The sequence below is a fragment of the Cucumis melo genome, chromosome 11, assembly GCF_025177605.1.
Source record: "Cucumis melo cultivar AY chromosome 11, USDA_Cmelo_AY_1.0, whole genome shotgun sequence".
Classification (NCBI taxonomy): domain Eukaryota; kingdom Viridiplantae; phylum Streptophyta; class Magnoliopsida; order Cucurbitales; family Cucurbitaceae; genus Cucumis; species Cucumis melo.
In genome coordinates, this window is record NC_066867.1 from 18,716,005 (window position 1) to 18,733,428 (window position 17,424).

A 17,424-nucleotide genomic window follows, 5' to 3' on the forward strand; every position below is an offset into this window, starting at 1 on the left:
AAAATCATTTAGAAGATTCAAATTTCAAAGCCCACGCAACTACCAATCATTCCCTAAAATTATCCAAATATAATGCGGAATTAAGGGAAACAAAATACCATATTGACAATCAATCGGAACGTTTATGGCCGCAGAAACGTAAATTTGAATGAAGAACGTAGCAAAGGATATTGTTTTCAAAATTTTAACTTCAGAAATCCAACGGAAGGTTGAAGAACGAACACAATGGTACAAACGATCAGAAGGTTGAAGATCGGTGGAAAGAGATCTGGGAACGGTTCCGATGAAAAGCAATCAGTGGTGCAAGCCGATTAAAAAAGGAAGGCCGCGCATATCTGGAGAAGTGGAGTGGTTACATGCAGAAGATGATTTCTTTTTTTGGGAGTGTATATTATGTATTAATTATAGAGTATTTGTGGTTTTTCTTACTATTGTATTTAAGAATCTATATTGTCAATTAGCTAGGGGTATTTAAGGCATAGTTGTCCTGAAAATTAATTGTTTTGCTATTTTAACAATTTTAATTTACAAAGTAAATCTTATATTTTGTTATTTTTGTTGTCGCGTCCGACTCCCGAAGATCTAATGTATCCTCCCGAAGGAAGCCTAATCCAAATTTTATAGCCCGATGAGTTGATGGCCCAATATGGTGACAATGGAAAGGTCAAAGGAAATGGCTAAGCTAAGCTGACTGTGAGCTTAAAATGGAAGTGAAGAAACTGGACGAAACAAGTCCATGATGGTGTCAACTTTAAGGGCCTTTGCCCCTACTTTCAATCGCTACCCGTCTCGCGCCTTTTCAATCAAAACCCAGATGGGTTCCATCACCAGAAACCCCGACGCCCACTCCTCCACCTCTAAACCAACAGAAACTCCGATCACCTTGCGGGAGTGGCAGGGTTGGGGCTCCACCTCTCCCGTTCCCACCATGGTTACGGAAATTATAGACGAATTGAAGGTCTTGGAGAAAAATGTTGATGCCCAAATGAGTTTTGGTGGTAATGGCGGCAAACTTCAGGTTTGCCACAAACCCATTGGATATGTTTTCCGCCTCTTCTTTTACTTTGTTACGTTTTGGTTGATACTGCAACAGAGTCTATTAAATCCTATACTCAATTATTGTTTCTATATCCCTTGCGATTCAACTCATCTAGATATTGCTAATGGAGTAAACGGCAACTTGGAATTTTAGATTGATTCATGTCTTCTCTTTCAAAATGGTTTTGGAATTTCTTAAACGAAGTGAATGTCACATGGAGTCTTATTATTAGAAGTAGAGTTTAGATAATCACTGTTCGTCCGCCCAACAGCAGCTGGTAGTAATTGCCGTGATCCTTGGGATGGATTGACGTTTCTAAAAGTAAAACCAGGTCTTTCATGGAAAAAGGATCACTTTTTAACTTAGCATTGGCAGGAGACTTGGGTAGTCGGAAGATTATAACCCATCTTGCAACTCGTTCCCTAAATAAAGTTTATGGATTTTTCCAACACAAAAGGCAAGTTGGTTAGAGATGTTCAGCTCAATTCTTCCTCAAGCCGGGAGCTTGTCTTTGTAAGTCAGAATGATTATTAATGTTCCTGAACTTTTGAAAACTGGGGAAATTATCATGTAAATCCCCTAATCTTCAACTTGACCCACAGATAAAGTAAGTTAAACCTGAATTTAGCCAAGCAGATATGTGATGGAAACTTCCCTAAAAATCTTAAGTTCTTCCTTTAGACCTTCCCTTCTAGGAGTCTTAATGTGCAGAAAGGTTTTAGAAGACACTTCGTACTTATCTATTTCTCCATGAGTTTGCAAAAAATGCTCCTCTGGTGAGGAATCCGTAGACCACATTTTGTCCACCGTATTTATTTTTACTACAAAAAGTTGGAAACTCCTTTGCAAACTTCTTGTTGATTTGATGCCATCCTTAAGACATCAGAAGCTGGCTTCTAAATCTCATGAAGCCCTTTTTAAAGTAGCGATACTAGGATTCTTTGGTTAAGGCCCCCAAGGGATAATTTGCAAAGAGTTTAAATTCAAAATTTTGGTTCATTTTGTGAACATGTATTAACATTTTTTAGTGCTCTGCATAGGAATTTTTTTGTAACTACTGCATAGTCTCCATCATTAAAGATTGGAAGGTCTTTTGGAATCCCTCTCTTGGGAAAAGTGATGCCTCATCACTTTGTCCCCTAGATTGTTTCATTCGGCTCCTGTTTTTGAATGAAGTTATCTCTTATCACAAAAAAATAATAATAATAATAATAAATAAATAAGGTAATTCTCCTTGCTTCTGAAATGGCAGAACTATTCCTGCAGTATCCTTTTTGGTTATTAAACATGTGGAATGCGAATCAAGTTTAGATAACCCTTCCATGAACCACGAAGCTGTGGTGCTATATGTTTAGCTACTTATTTTATTCATTGTGCAAATGATTGCCTTGTTAATGTTAACCTTTGGTCTTATTTCAGGGATATTTCAAAACTCAGGAGGACAAAAAACACCGAGCTACATATAAGGCTCTAGGTAGTTCTGAGCAGAAACTGCAATTCTTTTCTGCTCGACAAATTGCATGTCGTTTACTTGGGAGCCGGGATTATCTTTGTCAAAAGGTATAATAAATCAATCTTAAGTCTTTCTGTGTATCTTGGGGTTCTATATTAACAAAACGGGTTTGTTGAATGAGTTTTGCCAATGCATTTATTAAGAATTGATAGGTTGTTTACTATCTACAGACCCTTATTGTTACTTTATGTAACTTATCTACCTTTGTTGTGTTCTTTTGAATCTGTTTAGTGCTGGCTGCCTGTTGAGGATTGTATGTGTTCAAGAGTCAAGCATTATTCTCTATGGGATGGAGCACGGTTTTGGCTATATATGCATCCAAAGGTCTGTCTATCGCTGGTCGATTCTTTATAATTCTCATCTACTAAACTTGACGTGAAGTTTATCTAGAGTTATTGTTCAGGATTTTCTGCGGCAGAACAACACAGGGAAGTTGCTATTGCAAGTATTTGGTGTAGAAGCCACAACTTTGTCCCTCTACGGTATCGCTGAACATGAAGAAATTATGTGGAATGCATTCAAGTTGGCAGGTAACTGTATTCCTTGTCTTAAACCCCTAGGCAAATTTAATTATAGATCACTAACACTCCCTCCACTTGTGGGCTTAAAATATTTGAAAGGATCAACAAGTGGAAATTAATTTTATTGGGGAGGAAACGACAACACAAGGGCTCGAACACAAGACCTCCCTAGACCACATGCTCTGATACCATCTTAAACCACTAATTCAACTAAAAGCTTAGTTGTGGTTGAAGACAAATTTAATTATATATCATTAACACCTTGAGTAACCTTTAACTCCTTGTGTAACCTTTAACAAGCCTATAGCTTTATTTACTGTAGCAAGAGCTAAATTTATCTTAGTCTAGGTCTAAGAAGATAAGTATTTCTTTAAGACATTTATGATATTACTCTGAAGTTTTGAATCTATGAGAATTATGAGCTAAAAAGCATAGACACTGACACGTTACTCGGATACGACACGACACAAATATATATGATGCATGTATTGTGAAATAATACTTTTGAAAACATCAAAATAACAACCATAGAATTAATTTTTTGTCTGACTACTAGTTGGTCCAAAATTTAAATAAAAATAATGGTAAAGAAAAAATAGAAAAATTTTAAAAATGAAAATAATGGAAGAGAATAAAAAAAACAAAAATAGATTTAATAAAAGGAAAAAAACAGAAGAGAGAAAATTAAAAAAAACAGAAATGGATGATAAAAGAAAAAAATATTGCAAACAATGCTAAAAACAGAAAAAGGGGAAAAAGAAATCAAATGGCAGGGTTAATGGGTCTTCAAGTGTCTGCGTTTAAGGTAGGTGGATAAAATCCACTGTGGGGTGTGGGAGCTCAGCAGCAACAAGTAAACGAATGGGTACCAACCTAAAATAGGTTTTAAACCGATGGGCTGGGCTTGGGATTAATGCCTCATTTTTTAGTTGTTTTGTTAAAAATTTGGAGGTTTCCGTGTCCTAGAGGTGTCTCCAGCATCGGGTCGTGTCCTGCCGTGCCTTAAATAAAAAATATAATAATATAATAATTGACACGCCAAGGACACGTGTCCAACAAGAACACTTGTCCATTTTAGGTGTGTCGGTGTTTCTTAGGTTGGTAGGATATTGAGTGTCTATTAGTAAATAAATAAAGTGGGGAAGGAAGGAGTTAAGAGATTTGGTGAGTTAACTAGAGCTTGGGAGAGATATCAAAAGGAAAGGGTGCAAGTGTCTCAACCTTCTTGTTTATATTGTAATTTCTTCATTAAATTGCAATATAGTTTTCTTCAGCATTTCCGTATATTTTTTGTGTTTGGATATCTAACAGATTTATATGGATAGTTGTTATCATCCCTAAACTGTCGTATGGTTTTCACACTGTAATAACTCATGAGGAAAGTTGGTATGGCATGTAGACTATTTTCTTCTTTTGTTTACTGTGATTTTCCAAATATTACTCAGGTAAAAGCAAAGTTTGTTGCCTTTATCCCAACAAGAATGCAACTTCTAAAGGTATTCAGGAGGCCTTTGGCTCTGAACTCTCAACTAAGCAAGAAAACACACAGCAACTGGTACATACCTTCTGAAGCAGTGTAGTTAATGTTCCTTCTTGATTATACTCATTACTCACTGTGAAGCTAGAATTTTACTTCGTACATATTATTAAATGGTAATGATGAAAGTATAGACTACATATTGGATATACACATGATGAAAGTCTATACTCATTACTCAATGTTAGCTAGAATTAACATTCCCACAATGTGTGACCTTTATGGTTGGATATACTCATATATCTGTGGAACATTATTTATGGAAGACTTCTGTTAGGCCACCTATTACTATTATATGGCAGTACGGTAGGAGAAGAAGCAAAGGAAGTGCATGTGTAATGGGAAGTATAGTTGCTAAGGCTGGGACCCACTGTTAGTTAGAAAGAAGGGAAGGTTTAAATAGCGAGGGAGTCAGGAAGTGAAGGTATGAAAATTGTGTGAGGCGGTTGTCTATTCTGTGAGAGAGGGGTTAGGGTTACACATTTGTAGTATATAAACCGGGGTTGGAGAATAAAGTTGCAGATGCATTATCTCAGGTACCTCCAACGGTGCACTCAACTCATTTGTCACCCCTGCTCTGTTGGATATGGCAGTGATTAGGGAAGAGGTGGAGAATGGTTCGTGATTGAGGAAATCATCGATAAGCTGAAGAAGGATGAAGAGAGTGCGGCTGATTTCTCTCTACATTAGGGGGTGTTGAAGTACAAAGGTAGAGTGGTAATGTCCAAATCTTGAGCTTTGCTGCCTACTCTGTTACATACATATCATGATTTGGTTTTTGGTGGAAATTCAGGTTATTTGAGAACTTATAAACGTTTGACGGGGGAGCTGTACTGGGAGGGAATGAAGGGGAGATGTAAAGAAATATTGTAAAGAATTTGTAGTTTGTCAATGTAACAAGACTTTGGCGTTATGTCCGGTGGGTTTGTTGATGCCATTGGAAATTCCAGATGCCATATGGAGTGACGTTTGATGGATTGATGGGTTACCAAAGGCTGGAGGATTTGATATTATACTGTTGGTGGTGGATAGACATAGTAAATATGCTCATTTTTCGGCCCTGAAGCATCCGTAGTATGAGTATCTGATCGTACAAGGTCTTTGTTAGCAACTTTTGGCGTGAAATTTTTGGATTGTTCAGTCCACAACTGAATCGAAGATCAGCCTATCACCCACAATTAGATGGCCAGATTGAAGTGGTGAACCAGAGCGTTGAGGCATACCTCCATTGCTTTTATGGAGAAAGACCAAAGGAGAGGTTATCATGGTTGCATTGGGGATGAGTACCGGTATAATACATACCACATACCAGATTTCTATCGGCATTACCCCATTCCAAGCAGTGTATGGATGATTACCACCTCCGTTGATTTATTATGGAGATTCAATACTCTTAATTCTACTCTTGATCAACCACTCAGGGAAAGGAATGTGACCTTAAGGGTATTGAAGGAACATTTACGGGTAGCTCAGGAAAAAATGAAGAAATCCGCAGATAACGGGGCATGTGGAGTTTTCAGGTGGGAGATTTGGTATTTTTGAAGACTCACCCGTCATTGCGGAAACAGAGGAACGAAAAACTGTCTCTTAAATTTTTTGGGCCATATCGGGTGCTGGAAAGAATTGGACCAGTGGCATATAAATCGGAATTACCTCCATCAGCTTCTATACATTCAGCATTTCATGTCTCACAGCTGAAGGGAGTCTTGGAAGCATCTGGAGGTGCAGCAAATGGTGCCTTGTCGGAAACTCATGAGTGGGTGACCAAACCGGAGGAGGTTTATGGATACCGGGAAAATCTACGATGGGAGTGTGGGAAGTACTGATTAGTTGGAAATGATTACCTCCTCATTAAGCTACTTGGGAGGTTTGTGATGATTTTCAGCAGCACTTTCCAGAATTTCACATTTTCACCTTGAGGACAAGGTGATTTGGAGAATGAGATAAAGGTTTTTATATGGCAGTACAGAAGGAGAGGAAGCAAAGGAAGTTCATGTGTAATGGGAAGTATAGCTGCTAAGGCTGGGACCCACAGTTAGTTAGAAAGAGGGATAGGTTTAAAAAGCGAGGGAGTTGGGAAGTGAAGGTGTGAAAATTGTGTGAGGTGGTTGTCTATTCCTCGAGGGGTTACGGTTTCCATTTTGTTCTCCGCTATTTGTCTTTGTTCTTGTTCGAGACTTGGTGATAAACCAATTCCTTGTAATATAGCTCTCGGCATTTTCACTGAATAAGAATCATCCGAAGTTGGTGTTCTATCAACTTCTAGGCTCAGCTATTCGATTCGTACAGTTTCAAATAACATACTTTGTATTTTTGGCTATGCTTCAGTTTTTGTACAATTTTCTGTTCTTTCAGTTGATCAAGGTCATAATGTTCTTGTTGATTCTGCTCATAGACTGATGGAGATGGAATTCTGAATTTTATTTTGATTGACGGTACTTGGAGCAACTCTGCTGCAATGTTCAACCGACTTAAGGTAATGTTATGTAGCATTTTTGTTTTATCTCTTCTAGGTTATCTACTGGATAATTACTGTAGGAAAGCCAATGTTTTTCCCTTGACAAAATGACTGAATAATATAAGCCACATGATATAGAAGGACAGCACTTTGAATTAGTACTTTTAGGATTATGTCTTAATTTGTTTCATTTTATTTAACAGAAACATGGTCAGATAGGAAAATCCACCCCAAGCAAATGCGAAACCAAACTTACCAATTTTTAACAATATAAGCCACATGACATACGAGGACAGATATTTTTTAGTACTCCAAAATGAGGCCGGCCATCTAGCTCCCCCATCTGTCAGCAATATTAAGAAGGATTCTCAAATTTCTTTTACTCCATGATCCCTGAAAGAGTGATCTTATGAAGTTGGCCCACAGTAGGATCTTGGTTTCTGGAGATTTTGTCCAGGAAAGTAATTATAAATATATACTCCGTACTTTTAGATGGCATACTGTTAGTCCACCGCTAATATTTGAATATAGTAGAAGAAGAAAAATATCAACGCACGTGGGAATGGAGGGGAGGTTGGTAAAGGGATGGACCACTCTGGTGGGACCGGAAGTTGGAAGAAAGAGATAAAAAGGAGGGAGGTTACGGGGATAAGGGATGGAAATTTTGTAGAGGAAGGTTGCCGACTCCTAGAGAGAAAGGAGAAGCAGAGGGTCCAGGGTCTTATACAATTGTTCTCGAGTCTTTACTTTTCTGATTGTAATTGTTTGAACATTTTATTGTGAATTCTGTCATTGTGATCAATACTCCATTGATTCACGAGGAGTCTTTCAATTCGTGTAATTACCATTTCATATCAATATAAATAGACAATTCTGGTGTTCTACCAACTACCCAACAGAAATGGGCCTCAATCAGCTTTTGTCGGCTCTTATATTCAAATATCTCCATCACCACGGTGAAATGAACATCCCAACAATAGGTCCTTGTTCCAAGTATCAAGGTCCTTTAGGAGGCTGTGAAATCAACAAAAGAAAAACGTCAATTTGGTTTGAACCTTCATAATGTTCTTTTGGCTCTTTTTTCAGATTTGGATGCTTGATTGATAGCTTAGGTTCATCGTGTGGTTGATATTCAGACTGTGGTAGACCAAACTTCTGGAAACTACTCTAAAAACTATATTCTGATGTGATGATTGTTGTAATTATGTAGGAGCAAGCTATACTGGTTTGGGGGGAGGACATTCCATGCATATCATTGTCTACGGGGTCCTCTGCAATGCATAAACTCAGGTAAGAATTTGAGTCAGTTATCCAATATATGGACTGGGTTTTCATGAGTCTTGGGGGGAAAGCATGATTCTTTTATAGAATATTGACTCATAAGAGCTCGTCTGAATGTGAAGGCCTCAACCATCATGGGACCGTACCTGCACTGCTGCAGCGGCAGCTAGCCTACTCTCTGAGCTTCAAATTGTTCCAAAGTTCAGCTCTGTTGATTTCGGAAAACAGGGTGAAGCACTGGAAGATGCTCTGGAAGTATTGTTAGAAGCTCTCACTGCTCGACGTATTCGGATGGGGCGGTCCATCACCCGTAAAGTAAGACATGCAAGCAGTTTTTGCTAATCGAAAACGATGTTACTTGAAACACTTGAGGTGCATGAAATTCTTTTATACTTTTATAGGTAGATCTATCCTAACATGATTGCCTTACGAAGCGGCTTGATTTAAATCTTTTCATTACACTTTTAGGATATCAAAACATTAACCTTGTAATTTATCATTTGATCATGCATTAATTTACATTTGAAATTTGAAGATAGTTGTCTAACTCTTGTTTTATTGGATTAACCAAACAAACTTAAACAATACAAGCCTTCTTAAACCTCATGAGCTCCACCTGTTTCTCTCAAATCTACTCAAATTCATTTTCTCGTAGATATGATATTTTCAATTTGAATCTCTAATCTTGAAGATCAAATAAAGAAGTAGATGTCATTGAGATATGTCATTGGATGAAAATGAAAAATGATGTAGATGCTGATGTAATGATGTAGACGCTGATGTGTGTGCTAGAGGACAGTGCTCTTTGTTTTCTTTTTTAGAAAATTTCTATTTGTACCTTTGAATTTTGAAATTTATATAAAACTTTGGAAGTTGTATCGAATTAAAATTTAAACCAATAATTTTATCAGTTTTGATTTTGAATTTCTATAAATGTATCAATTTAAGCCATGAATTTAAAACTCTCTAATATGTTTTACTTTAAAAGTTAAAATTAAATTGATATATCTATGAAAATTTAGAGTTTAAATTAACGTATTTATGAAAATTCAAGGTTTAAATTGACATAACTATTAATTTGAGGTTTAAATTGATATAACTTTCAAAATTTGTGGTTTAAACTGATACAACTCAAAAATTTCGAGGATATAAATTGATATTTTCTCTTTTCTAACCTCTCGGTGGCTTTACTTCCAAATTCCCTTCATCATTATACCATCCTTTTATGTCCATCCAATGAATTTTCTTATTGTCTTGGTATATGTGACTCAAAGCAGGGGAGATTCCCTTTCTTTTTTCTTTTTTCTTTTTTTTTTCTTTTGAAATATAACCTTTCTTTCATTTCACTTTAATCTCATCCGAAAAGAGATAATATGTTCTAAAAGAATAGTAAGAAGAGATTGTCACGTAACAAACCATGATTGAATAACTAGATGATATTTAAAAAAATGAATATAGGATTTAATTGGTAACTAAATTTAAACTGCATTGTATGCTTTTGTCCTTGTACTCTTCCAAACTCTCTCCTATTTCTCTTCTAGTTTACTTAAATAAAGCTTTAAGAAAGTGAACTTTTCTTTTTTTTTTTTTTCTTTTATAAAATTTAAAGTGTGACATTTTATATATTTATTAATTATTAAGTGAAAAACAATGGAAATATAAAATTCCTGTTATTTGCATGGTTCTAAATTTGGGACGAAACCATGTTTTCAAAATAAGAAAAAAAAAATTATATTGGTAGACAAATATTGTAAACCACAAATGCTTAAAAGAATATTGGAGTGTGTATACTTAGCACCTTTTTAACTTAGGGAAGACAAAATTGTTATTAGTATTAGTCACATAAAAAAAATAAACCAAATTGAAAAACTACTTTTGATCAGAGTTGGTGACCTTTAAACCAAACATCCTAAAAATGTGTCATATCTGTGTTTGGATACTGTGGACCAAACATCTATTCCCTCGGCTACCTCCTTGGGATTCCTAACAATATATCAATACCCATTTTTTAAATTTTGGTAAAGTTTCCTACTTTTCAAAATTCTTTACTTTTTATCCTATTAAAATGAGTTCTTTTGAAAATATCTCTATCTTTTTCCATACAAGCTTTTTTCAAAACTTAAAAAATGTTTCATAATAGTTGAAATTTGAACTTCTTTTTTCAAATATTTGTTAGTTTTTATCAATAAATTCGCAAATAGAGAAGAAAATTTAAAGGCAGACATACAAAAGGAAAAAAAAAAAAAAAAAAAAAAATTAAAAGACACGTCATGTAATATATCATATCCTTGTCCTACTTTCTACTCTCAAACTTTCACACCCTCAATTTTCTATTATTTTGTTCATTATTTCATCAATATTCGTGGCCCCTATCTATACTTCTTGTATGTGTTCGCATTTGTTTTCTTAAAAACTCAATAAATTTTAATTGTTTTAAGAAAAACTCTAAAAGGAAAGAAAAACAATTTAAAATTCATTCATAACAACATGTAATTTACCCATGTTCAAAATCTCAAACTTTTCTTTTGCTTATTTAAAAGTCCTATTTTTCTTTATATTACATGTACACGTCACCCCTTCTCTTTGTCCTTTCTTCTAAAGTTATTTTTTGAACATAATTATTCCCCAACCCCAAAAACCAAACCCCAACACACGTTTTTCTTCATTCCATCTTTTGCTAATTTTTCATTAAAATAATGAAAAATATAAACTAAAAATTATTATTCTTTAATGTCCAAAATAAGAGACTTCCAACAATATTTCCTAGCATCTATCATTTCTTTTGACAACAAAAATTAAAAAAGAAGAAGAAGAAGAAGAAGAAGAAGAAGAAGAAGAAGAATTAACAATAAAGGTAGGCAACATACAAAGTTGCGGCCACGGTGGGTCCCTTCTCCGCAAATGCAACCACGAACGTCGCCGTCGCCGGCGCAGTTCATCTATGAGCCGTTACAAGAGTTTCAATAAATCTCAATCCATCAAATTTAGGAGCAAATTTATCGGTGGAAGACGATGAAGAAGAGTTCTCTCCTTCCTTTCCCTCCTGCGTAATTAAAACATCCCAAATCTCAAAAGACAAGAAATTTACAGGATCAAACAAAAAAATCGAGGGTTCAAATTCTTAAAGGATTGATTTTTTAAAGAGGGAAAATGGTAAACCTGGCGAGGGAATTGAACTTTTGAGTTGCAAACAAGGGTAGAGGAAGAAGGGGAGGCGACGGCGGCGGAGGCGGATGCGGCGGCAACGGAGGCGGCGATGAAACCCGATTTCTTCATATTGAAAAAGTATGTATTAGAGAAAGTGTTTTGAGGGAAAATTAGAAATTAGAGCGTAAGAGAAAAGTAGAAGGCAATTTTGTTTGAGGAGGCAAGCAGCGACGGCGTATAAATAAACTAAATAATATGAATATGAATATGAATATGAATATGAATATGAATATGAATATTAATATTAATATTAATATTAATATTAATATGTGGAGAGTGGAATTTTTGTAATTCACTAATAATTGGCGCGGCAATTGTCCGCCTCTTCTATCTGCTCAAATCACGTTTTTGATCCTTCATTTTCTTTTCTTTTTCTTTCTTTTTTTTTATGACCTAAATACCCTCCATTTCTTTTCACCTCTTTACCAATTTTGAAATTCAAAAATATACTTATTATCTTTTCTTATGTTTCACATGATTCCAATATAATCCTTTCCTTCTTCTTCTTCTTCTTCTTCTTCTTCTTCTTCTTCTTCTTCTTCTTCTTTCTTTATTATTATTATTTTATTTCCATATCAACTTTATGAATTTGGAAATATTAATGAATGTTGTGTTTGTGAAAACTCTCAATTCAGCTGCATTACCATTATCATTATTGACCTTTTTGTTGTTTATGGTATTTTCAGGTGATGCTTCGGCCTTAGGCCAAAACTTCTTTTCTCTTTTCTTCATCATTATTGTTATTGCTCTTAAATTACAATTATAACTTACAAACATTCATATTCCTACTTATTTACTTCCTCAAATTAAAAAACTTTCTAATAAACTCTAAAGTTTCGAATGTTATGTCTGATAAATCTCTAAACTTCTAAATGCGTATATTGAGTTTTTTAACTTTTAGTTTTGTGTGTAGTAAATTCTTCTAATATCGTACGGTTCATTGACCTAATTAACATTTTTCTAAATTCACCTTCTAGACAAAGAATTAAAAGTTTGAGGTACCATTAACCATAAAATAACAAATCATTTCCTTAGTAATTAGTGAGTCAGACACCTTCTTAATTTTTAAATATTTAAAATATGTCAATAACCTATTAAACACAAAAGTTTTAAACTACTATTATAACCACTAACATAAGGGAGGCAGCTATAAGGATATTTTACATATTTGTTAAACCAGAAAAAAAAATTTTAAAAATATATATATATATATATATATATATATATATATATATATATATATTTATATAAAAGAAAGGTGCCTAGAATTAAAATTAATTATAATAAATATGTTGAGAGTAGAGTGAAGGGTAAATTAGTAAAATGAGAGTATGGAAAGAGAAGAAAATGACTGCCAACAAAAAGAGGTGTAATTTCGTAAATATGGCTACAAAATTAAGGCTTTTGCGGCATAAGGAAGTTGATTTTTTCGAGGTGAGCGGTTAGGAGTTAGTCCTCAGGCCTTACTCTGATTGGTCCAATCATTTCTTTACGCATCCAATTACTCTTCTACACGCGTATGGTTCGGATCCAACCGCGTAAATCCATCTCCTTCACTACCTGCCCATCCCCATCCCCATCCCCATCCCCATCATCGCCGCCTACATATGTAGAAGCCACGGCGGAGCCTCCGTAGTGGACCAATTCCGGGAGTTTGGTAACTGATTTGACGATCATACCCTCACATGGCTATTTTGTTTTATAATCATCTTGTATGGGTATATGGGGTCTGGTCGGTGTCTTTTTAAAAACTATATATTTTTCAAGATTCAATTATTGGCATAATTTTGTAATCAATTCATATTCAATTAGACAATTCATTGTTATTGTGATCTAAACCGTATTTTATGGATCTAAATAAATTATTAAGCATCTATCATCTTAGGCATGCAACTTTCCCATTATTGACTTAACCTTCTGTCACATTTCTACAAATACTTTTTTTATTTTATTTTGTTTCTTAATGAATTTACTTGTATTAGAAAAAAAAAAAAAAACAAGCAATAATGTCTTTTCACTTGTTTTTCAAGACCACAGTTGTTTAAGGAAAAAAAAAAAGGCATATTTTATATCTCTCCAATACTAGAAAACAAGATTAAAACTTATTATTATTTTTTTTTTTTAAATGTTCTTTTAGTTTTATTTTTGTTTGAGGGAGAGATAAAAAAAACATACAAAAAGTGATTTCTTTAAGGGTAATGATGGAGAGCAATTACTTGTAAGCATTTCCCTCTTCTCGTGGAATATTTATAATGTGACACGTGTTTCACCTTTTTTATGTTGTTTCACCTTTTTTTTTTTTTCCCCTCCTTTTAAGTCTTATGTTGATAAACAAATTGGAGTTGCACTAAATTAAAGTAGGGGAATTTTTTTCCCTTAGGTATGGATTTAGTTTTAATTTCTCTGTTTTGGTTTTAATTTAGTATCTTTAATTTTTAAGATGCTCTACTTTGTCCATTCATATTTAATTTTGTTTCAATTTACACTCTTTACCCTTCCTATTTCATTTCTTTATTTTTCTTTTACATTAAAGTTTAATTTAAAATAACTATAGAATGAAATTTTTGTTTTAATTTTAATACCGATGAGAAATAGTAAAATTTATTTAGTTATAATTTCTTGATTAATTAATAGATGTTAACACTAAAAACAGAAAAAATATGTATTTAGTAAAAAATCTAAGTTAAAATTGTAAATATTAAAACCTAAGTATCAATTAAAACTTAAGTATCAATTGAAACTAAATTTAAATCTCAGGATAAAAACGGTAACATTTTAAAAACTATGACTTGAAAAGAATAAATGAAAAGCATGTTTAAAACTTAAAAGGACCCAAAAAAATAAATTTTCCATTGTCTTTGTTTTGATAGGTAAAATCTGCCTTCAATGGTTACATATGCCATAAAGATTTTCCATTGTCTTTGTTTACACTTCAAATTTGTCAGCCTTTGATTAATTCATAGCATTTTATTGTAGATAGATGCCACGTTGGCACCCTTTTTATTTTGATGTAAAACAAACGTGCCTCTCAACATCAATTGCATTCTATTAGTAGCTTTATCCTCTACAATGAACAAGTAATTAAAACTACAAACAAAACTTCCCTACTGAATTCCAACACAATTTAAACTGATTCATTCATAATCCAAGCCTAAATCTTAGAATGTTCATAACAATTCAGACTAGAGTAACTATAGAATGAAATATATGTATATATATCAACCTCTCATTCCCTAACACCGTATCGTACTAATTGTCACTCCATCCTTGGATTAGTGATCAAATTATTTCGTGTGAACCCTGTAGTACTTGTAGATTGGCTGCAAATATCTGTCCTCTTCACACCCTCACATAAATAACCCAACCCAATTTGTTGTTGATATTTTTCTCAAGTGGAAAAAATATCTCTTACTACCCTTCCTCTTTCCTCCAACGACCAATTAAATAGGGGATTCAATGCAACACCAACATTCTACCACCAAAAATCGCTGTTATTGATATATCAAGCATGTGACAAGCAATGGAACCTCACTCTGAACTATTCACTTTCAGTACAAATTGTTTTCTAAGTTTCATGCAAATATTTGCTTAACAACCATAAACAAATAGAATGTAAGTTTTAACGATCGCTCTGAAATATTCGCTTGAAGATCGTTCTTTCAAGCATTTATTGTGTGTGTCGTACAAGTTCGTTCACCTTATGATAAGAGATCTTTCACCACAATATCGAACATTGCTTACATTTAGTTTAGGCACTAAAGATGGTAACATGGGATCAATCGTCTTTATTTGATTGAAAAAGTTCTCTCCTTTGAGCTGTTGATCTAACTGATTGACCTGACTCGATTCATCTGATTCAACACTCGGAGTCTCAGCTGGTTCTTTATCTACCATGATCTAATCACCTTAATTTAATATCGAAAATTGACTGCTCGGTGTTAGATTATTCTACTCAGATTTCCAGATTTCCTGGAAGTATGTAACAGCAAAATATGGAAAGAGTAAAAGCATTATCTAGCTGAAAAAAATTGTTAAAATTCATATTACAGAGAGTAGTATCCTTGTCTAGTCGTGTTTCAAAAGAAACAAAGACGATAACTGGATCGGTAGATATAGGACTTGAGTGATCTCAAGAAAGGGAGAGCATAAGCTCATCACATCTCTTGGTTCATATCCTAAGCTTTGATCCTTTATATTTTAATACAGTTTGGTTCTAGTTTGGATTCTATGAAGAACATCGAACCCTTTATTCATACCTAATCCTTTGAAAACGTATTAAGCCTTACTTCCCTGAGAAAAGGGTTGAAATTCATAATACAAGTAGTCACCTCGTCTAACCGTGTTTTAATACAACAGAGACAACAAGACAATAAGACAGTAGAACATCAGATCATTTACTCATTCCCAGTCTCAAATTTGATGATGGTTAAAAACATAACCAGGCAGGAGAAAAACTTTATGCAGAAGAAGATTGAGATTGCAACTACTGAGACCTTTTTGATTTCCCTCCAGGCTTTGCAATCATGTAGACTCAATGGGATTGATGGCACCATTACTGAGGAGTCTTTGCACATACTTGCCAAGAATATCTACCTCCAAATTCACCAAGTGTCCAACTTTCTTCAACGGAATGACCACATTTTTCTGAGTATAAGCAACCAACATGAAGTTAAAAGCCTTCTCATCATCAAAAACATCTACCACAGTCAAGCTAGTCCCATCCACAGCAATAAATCCCTTTGGTACAATGTAATTCAGCAAAGCCTCTGATGTCTTCACCTTAATCCACAGGGAATCCCCTTCAGGATCCATAGATATTATCTCCCCAGTCCCATCCACATGCCCCTGCACAAAATGGCCACCCATTCGGCTGATTGGTTGAACCGCCCTCTCCAAATTCACAGGTGAACCAGGCGAGAGTTCCACCAATGAAGTCTTCCTAAGCGTCTCAGGCGCCAACCCCACCTTGAATTCAGATAGTTGGTGGTCAAAAGCAGTGACAGTAAGACAAGTTCCATTGACAGCAATGCTATCTCCAAGGTTAACACCTTCAAGAACAGTTTTTGCATTAATTTCCAAATCATATCCCCCATTTTCACCAATACCCAAGTTTTTAACATGGCCAATTTCTTCAACAATGCCAGTGAAAAGACATTGAACGGAGGCCCTAGGGCGAGATCTGTAACAAAGTTGGGGCTTGTGGGTGGAAGTGAATAGAGTGAAAAGAGACGTTTTGGTATTGAAATTGAAGTTGGGGAAAAATTGGGAGGATGGGAGATGAAGATTCCCCATTGGAGGAAGCATTCTGGGGATATTGGAGAGTGCTGTAGCAGTAGAGAGGGAAGAAAAAGTAGACATTTCTTTCAAACTCTGTTTCAATTCAAGTAGAGAGTGAGAAATTGGAATTGAAAACCCTAAGGCTGGAGCAACAAAAACCCAATAAAAACAATTGAAAGCAAAGCAGAGTAGAAGAGGAAGAAGATGAAGGAAGTAGATACAACGTGGGAGCGGTCAGAGAAGAAATAAATAAATTATTGTCGAAGAGGCAAAGGCATGAAAATGAATGGTTCTTCAACTCCAACAAAGTCAAAGAGAAGAGAGTACACACATCGACCTCTGTAACTTCACTTTTTATTTAAATAGTAAATCCTGTCTCATATTTCGAACCGCAGCCGATCCGCGAAAGAAGCGGTTTCGGTTTATATAAATTCATATATCTAACTTTTAATTTATTTTAAAATATATATAGGGCTTTTTAAGAAGAAAAAAGAAGAACCTATAAACATTTATTCTATATAGAACAATTTTAAAAAGAAAAAAATCTACAACCTGAAATAACAAAAATATCTAATTAATCAACTACACAGC

At 34.7% G+C, this 17,424-nt stretch overlaps 2 protein-coding genes and 2 long non-coding RNA genes across 4 annotated transcripts; 1 reads left to right on the forward strand and 3 right to left on the reverse strand.

Annotated features, from left to right (window-relative positions):
- Positions 1–647: 647 nt before the first annotated feature.
- Positions 648–8,894, forward strand: LOC103490622 (uncharacterized). Its single transcript, XM_051091533.1, has 8 exons — positions 648–1,018; positions 2,459–2,599; positions 2,784–2,876; positions 2,956–3,082; positions 4,519–4,628; positions 7,006–7,086; positions 8,279–8,358; positions 8,472–8,894. Exons 1-8 carry the CDS (start codon positions 737–739, stop codon positions 8,689–8,691), a joined length of 1,134 nt encoding a protein of 377 aa, XP_050947490.1. The 5' UTR covers positions 648–736; the 3' UTR covers positions 8,692–8,894.
- LOC127151664 (uncharacterized) lies at positions 7,893–8,636 on the reverse strand. The gene is made up of 2 exons (XR_007824723.1): positions 8,496–8,636; positions 7,893–8,082 (listed from the first exon to the last, which is right to left on the reverse strand). It is a non-coding gene; the product is annotated as an uncharacterized LOC127151664 (long non-coding RNA).
- Positions 8,895–11,004: 2,110 nt separating the features above from the next.
- Positions 11,005–11,949, reverse strand: LOC127151663 (uncharacterized). The gene is made up of 2 exons (XR_007824722.1): positions 11,509–11,949; positions 11,005–11,392 (listed from the first exon to the last, which is right to left on the reverse strand). It is a non-coding gene; the product is annotated as an uncharacterized LOC127151663 (long non-coding RNA).
- A 3,600-nt stretch (positions 11,950–15,549) lies between these two features.
- On the reverse strand, positions 15,550–17,215 carry LOC127151665 (riboflavin synthase-like). Its single transcript, XM_051091534.1, has one exon. The coding sequence runs from the start codon at positions 16,912–16,914 to the stop codon at positions 16,078–16,080; it is 837 nt and encodes a 278-aa protein (XP_050947491.1). The 5' UTR covers positions 16,915–17,215; the 3' UTR covers positions 15,550–16,077.
- Between the last annotated feature and the right edge of the window lie 209 nt (positions 17,216–17,424).